Genomic DNA, 15,403 nt, shown 5'->3' on the forward strand with positions numbered 1-15,403 from the left:
TGCATGTTGGGCAGCTTGGGCTCTAAAAGGACACCATTTGGCTGCACTGTAGTTAAGGGAAATGTCCTAAAATGTCATGCAACCGTATATAGACATACACACACGCCAAATCCACACATTTTCTACCAACGGCCTATTTTCCATGAGCGTTTCACCTGGCACTGACGTCTGTGTATGGCTGACCTCAATGTGAATTCAGCACTTTGTGTTTGTAGCTGCAGTGGCCAGAGTGGGCTCCAGCAAAAGAACAGCTTACTGCAGTGGGAGAAGGAAAATAAACTGCAAACATTTAATTGATTTTACTGGCAGTAATGTAGACCATGTCTAACCGTCATCATATTTATTTCAGTTTCTTAAAGTTGTGTCGTGTATTAGGTGACACATTTTGTTCATAGGCGTTAAATTTTAGCTACGCTAGCAGCAAGGCTCTCAATGGCAATGTTGACCCATCGGTCAGTCCGACTAAAAGGTTTTATAAATCCAAAGAACTTCTATAAAAACTAGACCCGGCGTCTAATTGAGACCTGAGTTTATTTGTCAAAACATGTAGCCACACCCAGTCAGTAAATGGTGTCGGCGTCTAATCGGGACTCAGCTTTTAATTGAAGTTTAACGGTACATTGGTGTATGACCAAATACCTGCAAAACTAATGGCATTCGCATTAGCCTCAATTGTGCTTTGTGTTTAGTGCTAATTAGCAAATGTTAGCATGCTTTCACACTAAACTAAGATGGTGAACATGTTAACATTAAACCTACTAAACTTGAGCATATTAGCATTGTCATTGTAACAAGTGAGTTAGCATGATGGTGTTAGCTCAAAGCTATTTGTTTAGCTAGCTGTTTAGATACAGCCTCACAGAGCTGCTAGCATGGCTGTATGCTCTCAGTCTCATTTAGCTTCTTGTGGCTAGAAAAAATTGCTAGCATAGACATTACCTGACAGTTAGTGGAGATGCAAATCCAGCAGAGAAGAGGCAGAGATAACTCTCTCTACTCTCCAGATGGAGGGCACAGACCCAAATGCAGTCACAAGGCAGATTGCACGTAAGAGATAACTCTCACCTTCTCTTTCTTGTTGTTAAAGTCCTACTGTTGTTGCATATAAGTCTCTCTGCCATGTAATGAAAGGAATTCTGCCAAATGTAGGAAATCAGTAACTATAGGCCTCCTAGAAGTTGATGTGACTTTTTGTGATTTCTACTGAAAAACCATAACACAGGTAATGTAGATAATGACATGTGTAAATGTGCATCATCTTACATGACTGGTAAGAGCCACATTATTCTATGTAGCAAGAAAGGACGGGCATTGTGTGTTTGACCTTACACTGAAACTAGATAAGAAAATCCATTTGAACCATTTCTTTCTTTCTGTAATAATAAGTAACATTTCTTGGCCTTACACAACAACATGGAGTGAGTACATCCACATCTAGTTGATACAGGTTAAGTGCTTTTCTCAGCTGGCTCTCACCAATTGTTCTCTCTGACCTCTTTATTAATACTTCTCAACCAGTGGCAGGCAGACAACACAAGACTCTGAAATACATGGGAAAAGATGGCAGGAGAAAAGACATCATGTACAATTCTTAGATATCTGTCACCGCTCAGGAAGCTAACATAACTTTTCTAACTGATATAATTTGTCATAGCAGCAGGACAGGAAATGTCAGTTCATTCAATTCATTCACAACTGTGTGACAAACCACTTCTCACCTCACACGATGACACATAAATACAACCCACTGCAGTCATTCATAAAGATAGCTATGCTGTATGTCTGTAATGGGCTAAAAGGTATGGTGATGATAGAAGCCTTCAAAATCATTAATACAGTTATCACTTATATGGCAAAAATAAAGATTGATCATCATGGTTTCTATTATTGTCAGACACTGCAGTTTATTTTATGCACATCAAAGCCAGACTTGGCTTAATTATTCACAAATGTTTGATGTTTTTCAGCCAAGAAGAAACTGGAATTTAAATTACCCTTAGCAGATAATCAAGCTTGCCAAAAATAACTGTTTAATTGGCCGTCTGAATATGGCCACATCTATATTTAGGGGTTATTTTAAGCCCTGTGGGGCATAGGACAGGGCCTTGCAGGACACACACTGGGGCGAAATATGGATGCCAGCCATGTCTGTGCACCCTCAGTAGTCCACCCGACATGAACAAGGCAATTCCCGGCTCAGGCGGCGCCCAGTAACATCGGCATCAGCTGCTAGCACAAATTGCATTAGAGGACAGTGGGAAGACAGCCAGGCCTGTACCGTCCAGCCGGCTACAATTTGGAGTAAGCAATGAGACAGCAGTGAGTAATAGTAGAAAGAGCAGACTGACTGATTAACAATAACTGTATTTTAACCCATTTGGAAAATATTCTTGATATCAAAACCAACATGATATTTATGTTTTTGTTGTACGATTAGGAAATTGATCAACATTTGAGACTGATAGCTTCTAGCCTTTACAATGTCTGCTATCAGATGACACTTGGCAGAAAATCTGCCAAACATCAATCTACCACAAACCTAGCTAAAGCTTTCAGAGCTGAACAGGACTAAGAATCTACAGTGTGCTAGGCTAAGCTACGCTAGCAGGTTAAGTGAGGCTGTACTTAGGCACAGTTGCACTTTGACCTAATTGCTAATGTCAGCATGCTAACATGCTCACATTGACAATGCTAACATGCTGATGTTTGGCAAGCATGTTGACCACATTCACCATTTTAGTTTAGCACATTAGCATGCCAACATTTGCTAATTAGCAGTCACTAAGTCATTAGTTTTTGGTCACAAATAGAAGTATTGGACAAATCTAAATTCTGATGATGGCACTAGATGAAAAGTCAAGGGATAACCAAAACTATTACGATTCATCCTAAGCGGATGTGTGTAACAAATTTCATGGCAATCCATTCAATATTTGCCGAGATATTAAAGTCTGGACCAATGTGGTGGACCAACCAACTGACAGACCAACATCCCTAGAGCCACGCTGTTAGAGTGGCAAAAAACTACCAAAAAAAGAACATTGACTTTAAACATTGATCATTTCAGTACATAAATAGAGATAAGTGCACACACAGTACCACCACAGAGGAATGGTGGGAAAAAAAAAGTAACATCCTCTTTGCTACAGTTCAGCAATGGCATTTAAATGAACTATAGAAACACTAATTATGCCAAAGAGGGGAGAGTCACTTTCCCTACAAGTTAGAATAGGTTGACAGCGCCCTGATAGGCAAACATCCACACCTGAAAGTTGTGTGCTGTATCTAGAAGGTGATTACATATGAAAATGATTTCTTTGCATGGCAGCATTTTGAAGATACCATCAGACAGCTTTCTAAAGTCCAGTAAATGTTTTACATAATATCAACTTGTAGTTGTAGCCTGTCTAGAGGCTGTAGCCATCCAAATGTTTTGGCACCAGCTAACAGAGTGTTCATTTTTAAAATGGATCACTCCAGTCCTCACACTGCAAGAAATACCCATCTTAATATGTCTTGATCCAGCATGTAGGTCTTGGAAGATATATTTTTTGAAACGTACAAACAAATCTGTTAGCTGGACAAAATAGTGGAGTGACTGTCCTCAGTCCGTCTTTGTTTCAAAACAAAACCAGGGCAGTGTGTGGAGATTATGGACAAGGACAGGTACTGTATATAGGACAGTGTGGTTATATTCTGGATAAAGATGAGTATCTGAGTGACACAGAAAAACTTATAAAGCTGGGTACCTTGAGAATGTTTACGAACCAAATACTTTCCATTATCAAGCATCAGTAGGTTCATCTACACACACACAATCTATACAGCCAATTTGTGTGCAGCCTATTTTGTATACTGAGTCCTTCAGAGTACCAACAATCAGAACACGGTTCATAGGTTTACAAGTATTCATACAATGTTCCATGTTCTACAGAAATGTAGCTGATGTTATGTGTCAGGATTTAGATAGATAGATAGATAGATGAGAAACATATTTTTAAAAATGAGAGAGGGAATGTAACAAACTCTCATTGGCTGTAACAAACTCTCATTGGCTGTGTCATCAGTGTGCCTTAATAAGGAGAGCAGGACCTCAGTGGAGCACAGACACCATCGAGGAAGGAACACAGAGGAACGTCTGGAACATAAACACCTGCCACAGAGCCAGCTTCTGCTTCCCATTACCTCCTGGTACCGAAACAGCACCACAAACACAGAGATCTGAAACACAGACACTCACAAACAGAACCATGCATACTTCTAGCAAATGCATTCTGACGTTGCTGTTGTTTTCAAATCAAATATGATACCATTGTTGAGTATGACCAGTTGCTGTCCTTCTCCATTTTCTGCCATGTTCACTATACTTTTGAATACATGTTAGAAGTCACTTTCCTATCAGTCTTTCCACAGTGCTGTTAGCAAAAACTTTAGCTCTATTTGCACTTGATTACAGCACCTTCCTCTTGCTTTGTGTCACAAAGTAAACTACCCTTTGTCCTGTGAACCAAATCCAACTCAATGACGCAGAGGCCAGTAGAGGCTGCCTACTTGGCAATGGTGCTGTTTGTTTACAGTAATTAAACTGACATCTAAAAATCTATGTACTAATGGTTTACAGATGTTAAAAATGCAACGCAGAGCAGCATTTAAAAAAAGATATGAGATGTCCACACAAATAGACCCACTGACAAAGAAAAACATGCAAACATGCTGATACACAGAAAATAAGCACCGATGATTCAGCACAAGCCCAGTCGCCAGATTCTCAGAGAGAGAAGAAGAAATGTTTTAAAACTGGGGCAATATTTATAGAGGAGCTCTCCTGATGATCTGGTGGAACGGAACAGAGAAAAAAAGTATCTAGCGGAAGGAAAAGTGAAACATATGAGGTATGGACAGGAATGAAACCTAAACAAAACTTTGAAATGAAAGCACCTGGAGGATGCTGCTCACATCCTCTGACATGAAGAAAAAAGAAAAGAGAAAGTCGGTACAGAGATGTGTCAGACCTGTCAGACTACTCTTCATCCTTCACGTCGCCATCTTCCTCTGATTCATTTCTGCACCACATGACTTCCAAAAAAAAAAAAAAGTAAACTATGCAAGATAATCCAGCGAAGGCATGTTGAGCGGCACACTTGAGGAGATAAAGGGATAAAATGAGATGAAGATTTGAGGAGAAAGGCATGAGCTGCCTTCGGTGTATTAATGAATTTCACTGTTGCTCAGCGGCACCTGTTAATGTCCCCTGTTGTGACTGGATAGAGGCTAACAATCAGCAGAGCACCCAGACTTAAACTAAACCCCTCTCTTAGTCTCATCGAGGTCAGAGGTCAGCAGAGCGCGTTTGTTGCTACGGTCACATATCAATGTGAAGCACTCCTGTAACACCACCGGACTCTCGCAGCACCCACTAAGAGTGGCAATGTGGAAGAGTGACAGCAAACATGTGCGCCAATCAATAAAACACTCAGCAGGGGAGGGATGCAGCGGGCACGGCTGCCGCTCCATTCTACAGACACACACACAGACACACACACACACAACAGCCGGTGTGATCAAAGGCACGGCAAGGTGCGTATGCAAACAGTCACGTGTTTGCACCTGTGCGGAGTCACTAATACCAACTATAGACAAATGAATAAGTCCCTTCCCTTACAAACACACATGCAAAGACACCTCTTCCATCATCTCATGCAGTCGTGCGGTGGCTGTCAGCGCTGTAATGTGAGTGCAGGCTCCCACCTTTATACTTCTCTCTGACGTTTTCATAAGCCTGGATGAAGTCCTGCTCCTCTGCGTTCGGAGGCAGGTAGGCGGGTTCGTACATGGCCATGCCGACGCTCTCACCCTCTTCTTCTTCTTCTCCTCCTCCTCCTCTCTCTGTTTCTTCCTCTTAGGTCAGCTTCTTCCTCTCTGTCTCTGTGTGTTTTGGATGCATGCGAGGCAGCCTGTGCTGTCCTCTGTCTGCTCTCTCAGCTGTGTGTGAACCCTCCACAGCTCCCAACTTCATTCCACACGACCCCCCCCCCACCCACCCACCCACCAACCCACCTCCTCCTCCTCCTCCTCCTGTCCACCATACCCTCCCATATCCTTGCTCAGAAATACTAATATAAATGTCAGGCCCCTCCTCTTAAAGATACACAGACTGGACCAGCAGGCACACACACACACACAGCCTGCTGCTACAAGCACAGCAGCAAGGACAGCAGAGCAGCAGCATAAGGCTCTCTCAACTGAATTACACTGTGATGGATGGCAAGCAGACTGTAGAAGACCACCAAAGCACAGATAAACTTCTCTTACTGTCAGACGAATGCTACAAATTAAATTCTCTTGTGTGTAAGCCCATCAAATATTCAAGACTTAAATGTGTTGCACATTGTGTTTGTTATATCAACCTCTGAGCAAAAACCTATATAAAAAAACATGTAAGTCAGGTACAATGACAGCAGTTCAATATCCACAAATGGAAGTAGCCATTATACGGGTTTCTGAGAGACTTTAAGAGAGTTCTGAGAGAGTTTAACAGTCACAGTTGATTTCTCACCTCCTGTCGTGCTAACTTTGTGTAGTCTGGGTTAGCGTTATCACCCGCTACTAGCTGCCATTTCTCACTGGAATTCCATGTGTCATGTTAGCTGGCTATAGCAGACAGATGCCTATCAAAATGTGGCATGTGGCAAAAATGTTTTGGAATTTTAGGTGTGCCACATACAAATTTACATCTGAACAGTAATTTTAATAGTTTCGAGCAAGAACATTGAAAAGTTCCATATATAAGCTTAAAACGTTCCTCCTCGATTGTTTGTAAATGTGAAACCTGTTTATGACTTCATCAGCATTGATCAAAAATTATATATCCAAGATATCCAGATGCAGAACCTTCATAAGTCTCCTAAAATGAAATCAGGGTGAATACTCAGTCATTCATTTATATTTAAAAGATGCTAAGGCTTTATAAAATTATTGTTCTATTGTTAATCTAACCACATTTGAAAAGGAAGCAGCCAGTCGCTACAGGACATAATCTCATAACAAAAGGACATGTCCACCCTGTTTGTGCCACAGTAACACACTCCAGCTGGTAGCTGCTGTGTTTCGGCCAGTCAGTGAGAAAGTTGATGCCTGCAGCGCGGTGAATACATTCAAAGGCACTTGCAGTGCAGATATGCCCTTGACATCCACCAGGAACAGCAACTGTTGGGGCAGCCACTGAATATTCAACAGACGACCTGACCAGTCAAGCTGAAGACAGTCCACACCAAAATAAATTATGGGTAAAAAAAACAGTCAGCTACACATGTCAAGACTTCACTGGTCATTTTAATTAAATTTAGCTGCTTGATTGTTGTGCCAATATATAATAAATTCACAAGGTGCTTTGATTAACATCAGTGCAAGTTGTGGCATTAATAATGATTAATAACAGTGATGTTGGCAAACAGAGATAGGATCATGTCAACTAACAGAGACATACTGTGCATAGTTAATGGCTGAAGCAAACTAGACAGTTTTGGAATCTAAAAACACGCCTCATAAAAATGACAGTAAAGACGATATCACCCTGCACTATCTCCATGCTGGTTTGCGTAGGAGTCTGTTGTAGCACAATAGTGGAGATCTGATGTAGGAAAAGGAAAATCCCTGCAGCTCAGCCTGACTATCATTTCTTTTGCCAAGGCCGAACTGACATCAGCCAGGACACTTTCCTGAGAGGAAACACGATAAGTCCACTCCAAACTCCCTGCTGCAGCTCCAGAAGTGAGTGTGTGTGTGTGTGTGTGTGTGTGTGTGTGTGTGTGTGTGTGTGTGTGTTACTATATCTTTACACTCACTCCAACAGGAAGTTTTACTAGCAGACACAGAGTTAGCCACACATGTCCAGCATGTTTTCATAATGGCAAAGTTCAATTTCATTTTATTTTTTTTCCACAATTTTCACCAGAACTTACTATCTTTATTTGACTGTATGGCAGTTATTAAGATAGCTATCTTGCCCATATCCATTTTATTGTAGATTCTTGAGGTAAGAACTGAGAGCTAAGGAACAGCATTCAGTCTCCATTACAATATGAATTGTGAAATGTGGACAAATACAGTGGAAGCATTTCAGGGCATATTATATCATATGTGCAATTTAGTGAGCATATGTGCAATTGTGCATCACTATTTTTTCACATTATTCTGTATAAAGACATGTCAACCATGCAACACTGTAGTGTAATAGTCGAAACTATTAAGAAATATGCACAAATAAGCGTGCTTTAAAAGCCCAGAGTGCATAGATGGATTCATATGCAGTCAACATAACCTCCTCCTGAGGCAACATTAAACAGCTAAATGCTTACGTATCCCTAGAAACAGGCACGACAGAAGAATGACATCAGCATGTTGACTCTGGCTTCTGACAGATAAAACTGCAAAGAACTATAAAGAGTAGCCAGTAGTAGTCAGTCATATACTGTAACAATAACATGATTAAGTGCAACGTCTAGGTTAATGTGCTGTACTAGTGTGGTGACAGTAGTCATTAGTGAGATGTGCTCGTCAGGCCATATGCATATTTCTTAGTGTCCAAGTTAAATATTATGGTGACATCAGCATTAAACTGCTGGCTCACATAATGGGAACTAAGTGGAAGCTAAGTGGAGATATCTAAAACTAAACATTTAGCACCTCAAACACTATTAACACTCACTGACACTGGATCTCATAAGGTAATTTTCCTAGACACACACTTAAGAGATACGTAATTTCTTACAGGGTACTTACTGGATAATTCTAGCTTGGTGTCCACTCCCAAATAGTTGGATAACCAAACCTGGCTTCAGGACATCTGTTATCTTAGTTAAGCTGCTACTTTAAAAGGCTCGTGATCTCGTGATCTGAATGAGTATGTGAAAATGTGTGCGTGTGTGGGTGTGTGTGGAGCTGAGGGTTTGTTTCCCACATCTCATTCAACAATACTCAACAGGTGCATGCAGGGGGGGCTCGGGACACTTGCATGTACTCTTTAGCTTACTCACGCAAGCTTTCCACATAGATCTGAATGTGTGGGTGCATGTTCCAATGTATGAACCGCTTAACATGTGCGTATGTGAACTGTGTCTCGTGTAAACAAGTATGTGTGCATTTGACACTTGTGCCTGTGAATGGTCCCAGGGGATGAATAGAACACAACAAACAAAGCTGTGGAATTAAAGATTTCCTCTGCATCCTGTATGTAACAGGCAGTGGTGGAGAGTAACTAAGAAGTATAACTAAATATGCAACTTTAGACTTCTACTCCACCACATCTCAGAGGCAAATATTGTAGTTTTTAACTCCACTACATTTGACAGCTTTAGTTACGAGTTACTTTTCAGATGACACATTTGCATACCCTTCCTGTCCAGTGAAAACCATGTATCTCCAAATGTGGTAATTTTGAATTTTTCTGATAAACTGAAGGATGAAATATTCAATGTTCAGTCTCAAAGCTGAAAACAGGGCTTTTCTCATGAAAAGTTGACTTTTTAGAGTTCTCACAGGACAGCAATGCCACAAACATATGAAGATCTTATAGAATATGATGCATTGCTATAGATTAAACTACCCAACAGTATATACAGTAGTTAAAATTAGCTCAACCTTAAACACCTACAGCAGTAAAATGCAACATACACATTAATGCAGCAGTAATATTAATCCAGAAACATCATAGATAATATAAAACACTGACACAGACCATTTTACTGCATAATGAGTACTTTTACTTACTTTAAGTACATTTAACATACGTTACTTGTAGTGGAATAGAGTGAAGTATTGCTACTTTTACTTCAGTAAAAGATCTGAATACAGGTTAACATTATCTTAACCTTGTCTAGTATACCTATAAGGATCATGCAATTAAGTGGGATAATGTCATTTTACATGGATTTTGTAATATTTCTTTCCTTGTACCTGTCATGCTGTATACTACATAACTGTTTTCCTTATAACTGTAATATAGTACATAACTTTAAGGTCGTAAAATATGAATCTACAATTTTTCTGGATAATAGACTACTATTAAAAGATATTTTGACATTATCAATCTATAAACAGGTACATTTTGTAACATTCAGACCATTAATTGCATTCCCCAGTGGGTAAGGAAGCTTCAGTATACAGCTGGCCAGTAAACAGTCTGCCCCTCCCTCCTTTTCCAGGTATGTTTCCTTCTGTTTGATATTCTAGGGGGGCCGACTTGCACGACAAGTGAAGCTACATCATTAACATTCATACTGTTTTTTTCACACCTTTGTGTTCTGAGAATGAGATGCCAATTTGAACAAATCACAGCACATCTTTTATACTCAAGCGTCAGGGGGATTACTGAAGCACAGCTCACCGCTGATGGAAAAAGCCATGTGGGAAACAAACAAAACCTTGTGTACACACACACACACACACACACACAGGCAGGAGTTTAATACTGGCCAACAGCTAGACTGATAGTCTGGCTTTGGAAGATGACAAACCTCTCAACAATAGCATGACGGCTGTTATTATGGGAGAATTTATGGCCGGCTCTGACTAAAACAGGAATTATCCTCTGCTGGATTTTGATTGAATGGAAATTATTTTGTCAGTGGAGACATGGTTTGAAAGTCAAGGATATCTCTCTGAGATTCTTTCCTTCCTTGTTTTTTCAACTTATGCTCTCCTTGCTATAAATGAGATTTATTTTGACCAAAATATTATTAGACTATGATTAACAGTCCAGAAACTCCTCCTCTCAAACATTTGACATATGATCGCTGCTTGTGATGTTCAGTGTTTCAGCACTAAAGGGACCTAATTAAAGACATCTCATCACCTCCTTCTGTCTTCTGCCTAACACCACCTTTGTCAGGCTTGAAACATTTTTTCTGTCAATTAGCTGTGGCTGACTGGATACTGTTCTATTATCCTGCAATAATGTTGCAATGTTGCTGTAATAACAGTAAAATAACAGAGGGACAAGCAGACATAGAAACAAGCCTGGCTCCCTCTTCTGGATATCCACAACAGTGTCTGCTGAAACACACTGATGCACAGTAGTGAGAAGTTATTGTATGTTTTTCCTCTTTCTTGCCTGGATCTGTCCATTTCGTTACGGCTCATTTACAGAATTTCAAACTGATGGTGAGGTTCAGCATTCCTTCCCTGATGCAGCATGTAATAGAAAGGCTTAAAAAGGTCAAATCTGTAAAGAAGAAAAAAAAAAGAGACAGAAATAAAGCTGTTCTGTCTGATAAATGCCTTCAATGAGCATAAAGCATACTGTCTGCTGAAACAAGTCAGAGCTCTGTAATGCCAGGGGCACAAGGAACACATGTGGTCAATGCTATTTGAGACTGGTGTGGGAAATGAGACACATTTTCCAGAAGCTGTGATGACTCTCCAGGATGAACACTTTCTGGCTACCAGCACCTTTAATAGAAAGTGCCACCTAGTGGGTAAATGGGTTATTGCTGTCTGAAGGAGGACCAATAGCTGTTCACTTATCAGCATAGACCTTGGTCTATGATAAGATGAGCTACTGTAGTGCTTCTTAAACTGCAGCTGAGATCCAAGAAAAAGTAGAGGTCAGCATTCGTAAAGAAAACCAATATCACAATCCCAGCATTTAGCTTACACAAGACATTTCTTAAACCTGAGGAATATGATTAGAAATACAAAGCAGCTTTCATAAGTGAATCAGATCAACAGACCAAAACTGCAAGACCTAATATGATAAAACGCCAGTGCGTTCAGCTCCAGTGCTTCCATTACATTTGTTTTATTGCACTATTATGAAAGCTGACTAAGGGCAAGAGTCTTGGTATTATTATTATTAATAATATTATAAAGAGTACGGTCTAGACTTGCTCTATTTGGAAAGTGCAATGAGATAACTTCTGTTATGAACTGGCGCTATATAAATAAAATTGAATTGAATAGTATGTGTAATGAAGTAACTGTCAGTGGTACTATCACTGCAGTGGTGCAGATGAAGATTTACAGCTTTGAAGAGGCATCTTTTCTCTGGTCCTGTCACAGTGCACACTGATAACATGAGGAACGGACAGCGGATGACTCCCATAATTCCCCATTCAGCCTGTAATATACGAGCTACATAGTGCTGCTGAGATACTTGGGGCTCTGTTCATTAACGCTGATCATTTCCACAGTAAATCTCTAGCGCTTAGGCCATTGTGTGTGAGAGAGTCTCTGTGTGGCGTCATCTCAGTATCAGATCATAGCCTCCCCCATAATGAATAATTGACGAGTAGTCTGCAGGGATGTTTGCCGTTTAAGCACAGCTTGGACTCTCAATCCCAACACTAGAACACACACACACACACACACTGACTGTAAGAGTAGTAGACATTTAGCAAATAAAATTCAGTTAGTGTCAATAAACTTGTTCTATTTAAATTATTACAGAAATTAACCCAAAAGCCATATGAAATTTTACCATTTTTCACAACTGCCTTTAAAATTGCCTGATGATGACCATGACGATGACAAAACAATCACCTACAACACCTACATGTCATGGATTGTGATACATTGTGCATTATGCAGACCATAAGTCCATTAGAACTAAATTAAAGGGGAACTCCACGCATTTCAAAAGTCTGTTTACTGCATATGTGAAAAAATATGTTCTAAAAAGATTCTATATTCTAACTGTCCACCATAAATCTGTGGAGTACTCTTTTTTCAATTTAATTAAATTAACTATACAGTTGCCTAATGAAGCAATCACACACGTTTTAAATTTAACAACACACTCTGCATTTAACATTAATGACATTAATTTTTTTAACATCAATGATTTTTCTTCTTTATCTCTATTTGAACAGTAGCACAACATTCAAGACAAGACAGACATTCAATTATTTAAACAGTTAGTATCAGGTTTAATGAGTATAAGACTCAAGTCATAAACTACATTTTTCTGGGCCTGCAGTAGCTATATATTACTGTATGCTTTCAAAATCACTACACTGTGTAATAGAACGACAGCCTTTTTCATTTACGCTAACATCTAAAATCATTTGTGTCTATGACTTTAAAATCCAACAGTACAACAGATTCCTTTGTCACATTTCACAAGTGAAGCTATTTGTATTAGTATCAATATAACTGATAATTGAGATTTTAATACATTGATTGATATGCTGCTGTTTGGTACTTGTATTACTTGACAAATTGTGATTCCCTGATAACAGAACCTACCATAAATTCCCATATACTGCACAACATGATTATCACTAGGAGGCTGATGTGAATGTTCTTTTTTTATTTAATATCTACAGAGCATCCACTAAAGACATAATTATATAACTTCAGAGGTGCCCCTTTCAATGAGCTCATGCAAATTTAAATAATCTTAGCAAAATACACACAAGCATCGGTCAATGAGCAATCTCAGAACCCATCAGCAATCGTCCAACGACGATTTAGAGGATAGCTGATGGGTTCCGAGACTGCATTTAGGCTAATGCATTCCGCCTTTTTTGCTCTCCACGCGGACTGTTTACCTGCATGCAAACCAAAGCCCGCTCAAACGTTATTGGTCAATACTACTCAGACTATGAAAGCTTCCGATACCAAAATATTGTCCTTTGCCTACAGATTCTGCATTCTTATGCAGATATCTGTTATGGAGATTAGTCAATGGGTCACATGATACTGGAAGCCGACAGTTCTCTTCCCACAATCTAAATTACTTAGATGACTATGCCACTACAGTTACATGGGAAAATGTTTTTTTGTAAAATGGGTGAATAGCCCCTTTAAAGATTTTCTCATTCCTTGTATCATACCCCTCAAGTGAAGGTCGAACAGAGACATCAACAGTCAACCACAAGGTGGCAGGTTAGAGTGGCTGACCTCATAATGAGTCATGTTGCAGAGCATGGAGCCAGTCCTTGAGTACCTGTCTCATGCATCCACTAAAGATTCTCCTGACCAGCATCGGAGATGACCTCTGACCTCTCTCTGTCCTCCTGTACTGACCCCAAAGCCATACTGTGAACAGTAAATCCTCCCTGTGACAAGTCTGACAGCTCACTGACTGGAGAACTTTCAACTCAATCATTTACTGGTTTGTGAATGAGTGTACACTGTGAGTCAGCAAATAGTACTAGGAGAGAGCAGAGACAAATAGAAACTACAATATGTATTAATAATATGGAAATCAGGGTGTTAAAGCATAATAAAAAATTGACCAACTTTGCATCAGCTATACTGCCTAAAGAGATAATGGTTATAACTCTTGATAGGACCATCCCAATGGAGTCTCCTCATTCCTATTTACAACTTCCTAATGTCACTGCTAGGTAATAAGATCCAATTTATTTCATTGAAGCTCTCACTTAACACCAGATTTTTACAAGCTCTCAGTCTAATTTTTCAAGGCCTATTCCCACAGGTGATTAGAAATGTGTCTAAGCTGCTCTAATAGGTAATTAGAAAGATAAATGGAATTTAAAGACTAATTTAGAGATCCGCAAGAGTAGTCATGTACTTCGGACACAGCTGACAAGACACAAAAAAGAACACCTGTCCCATATAGCCAGAGCTCGAGTTACAGAGTTACATGAAGTACTTCGATTTTTTTATATGAATAAATGTCCCATTTTGCTACTTTCAACCGCTGTTTGACTTACAGTAACACAAAAGAGATTGAAGCTGTTGTGATTTCATCAAAGCAAAGATTTACTATTCTAAACACTCTGTAGGTGCATCCTGGGAAAATACTTCAAATGCACATCTCGAGTTTTTACTACCAGAATTTTTAAAAACACAAAACATATAAAGTCACTGGGCGTTAAAAGGTCCAGTGTGTAGGATTTAGTGGCATCTAGTGGTGAAATAGCAGTTTGCAACCATTTGAATACCACTCGCCTCACCCTCCCCTTCCAAGCGTGTAGGAGAAACTACGGTGGCCGCGAAAAATGCGAATGGCCCTATCTAGAGCCAGTGTTTGGTTTGTCTGTTCTGGGCTACTGTAGAAACATGGCAGTGCAACATGGCGACCTCTGTGGAAGGAGACCCGCTCCCTCTGTAGATAAAAACGGCTCATTCTAAAGGTAATGAAAACACAACAATACTTATTTTCAGGTGATTATACACTAATGAAAACATGCCAATAGCTCCTCCTAAATGTTAAGAACTGGTGCTTTAAAGAAATAGTTTGACATTGTGGGAAATACGCTTATTCGCTTTCTTGCCAAGAGTACAGAAACCAAGGTGTAAAAAGACCAATTTACGGGGGACTATTTCTTGGCAATGCACAGTGTCTTCCTTGAGTCTCCGCTGGTTGCCTGGCAACCCCCCAGTGACAACAAGACTCCAGGAAGTGCCCAGCCAAAAGAAATAGTCCAGCACATAA

The 15,403-nt window shown here is 39.9% G+C and overlaps 1 protein-coding gene across 7 annotated transcripts in view; it reads right to left on the reverse strand.

Moving 5' to 3' along the window:
- Positions 1-15,403, reverse strand: part of plecb (plectin b) — a 130,856-nt gene that overhangs the window by 108,764 nt on the left and 6,689 nt on the right. For 3 of the 7 annotated variants that reach the window (XM_044209208.1, XM_044209207.1, XM_044209206.1), the window contains exon 1: positions 5,749-5,993. The exons of the other annotated variants lie outside the window; for them this stretch is intronic. In XM_044209208.1, the coding sequence (XP_044065143.1) occupies positions 5,749-5,839 (91 nt within the window). In that variant the 5' untranslated portion in view covers positions 5,840-5,993. Of the gene's footprint in view, positions 1-5,748; positions 5,994-15,403 lie in introns of those variants that run through there. 7 annotated transcript variants of the gene reach the window in all.

The sequence above is a fragment of the Siniperca chuatsi genome, linkage group LG9, assembly GCF_020085105.1.
Source record: "Siniperca chuatsi isolate FFG_IHB_CAS linkage group LG9, ASM2008510v1, whole genome shotgun sequence".
Taxonomy (NCBI): Eukaryota; Metazoa; Chordata; class Actinopteri; order Centrarchiformes; family Sinipercidae; genus Siniperca; species Siniperca chuatsi.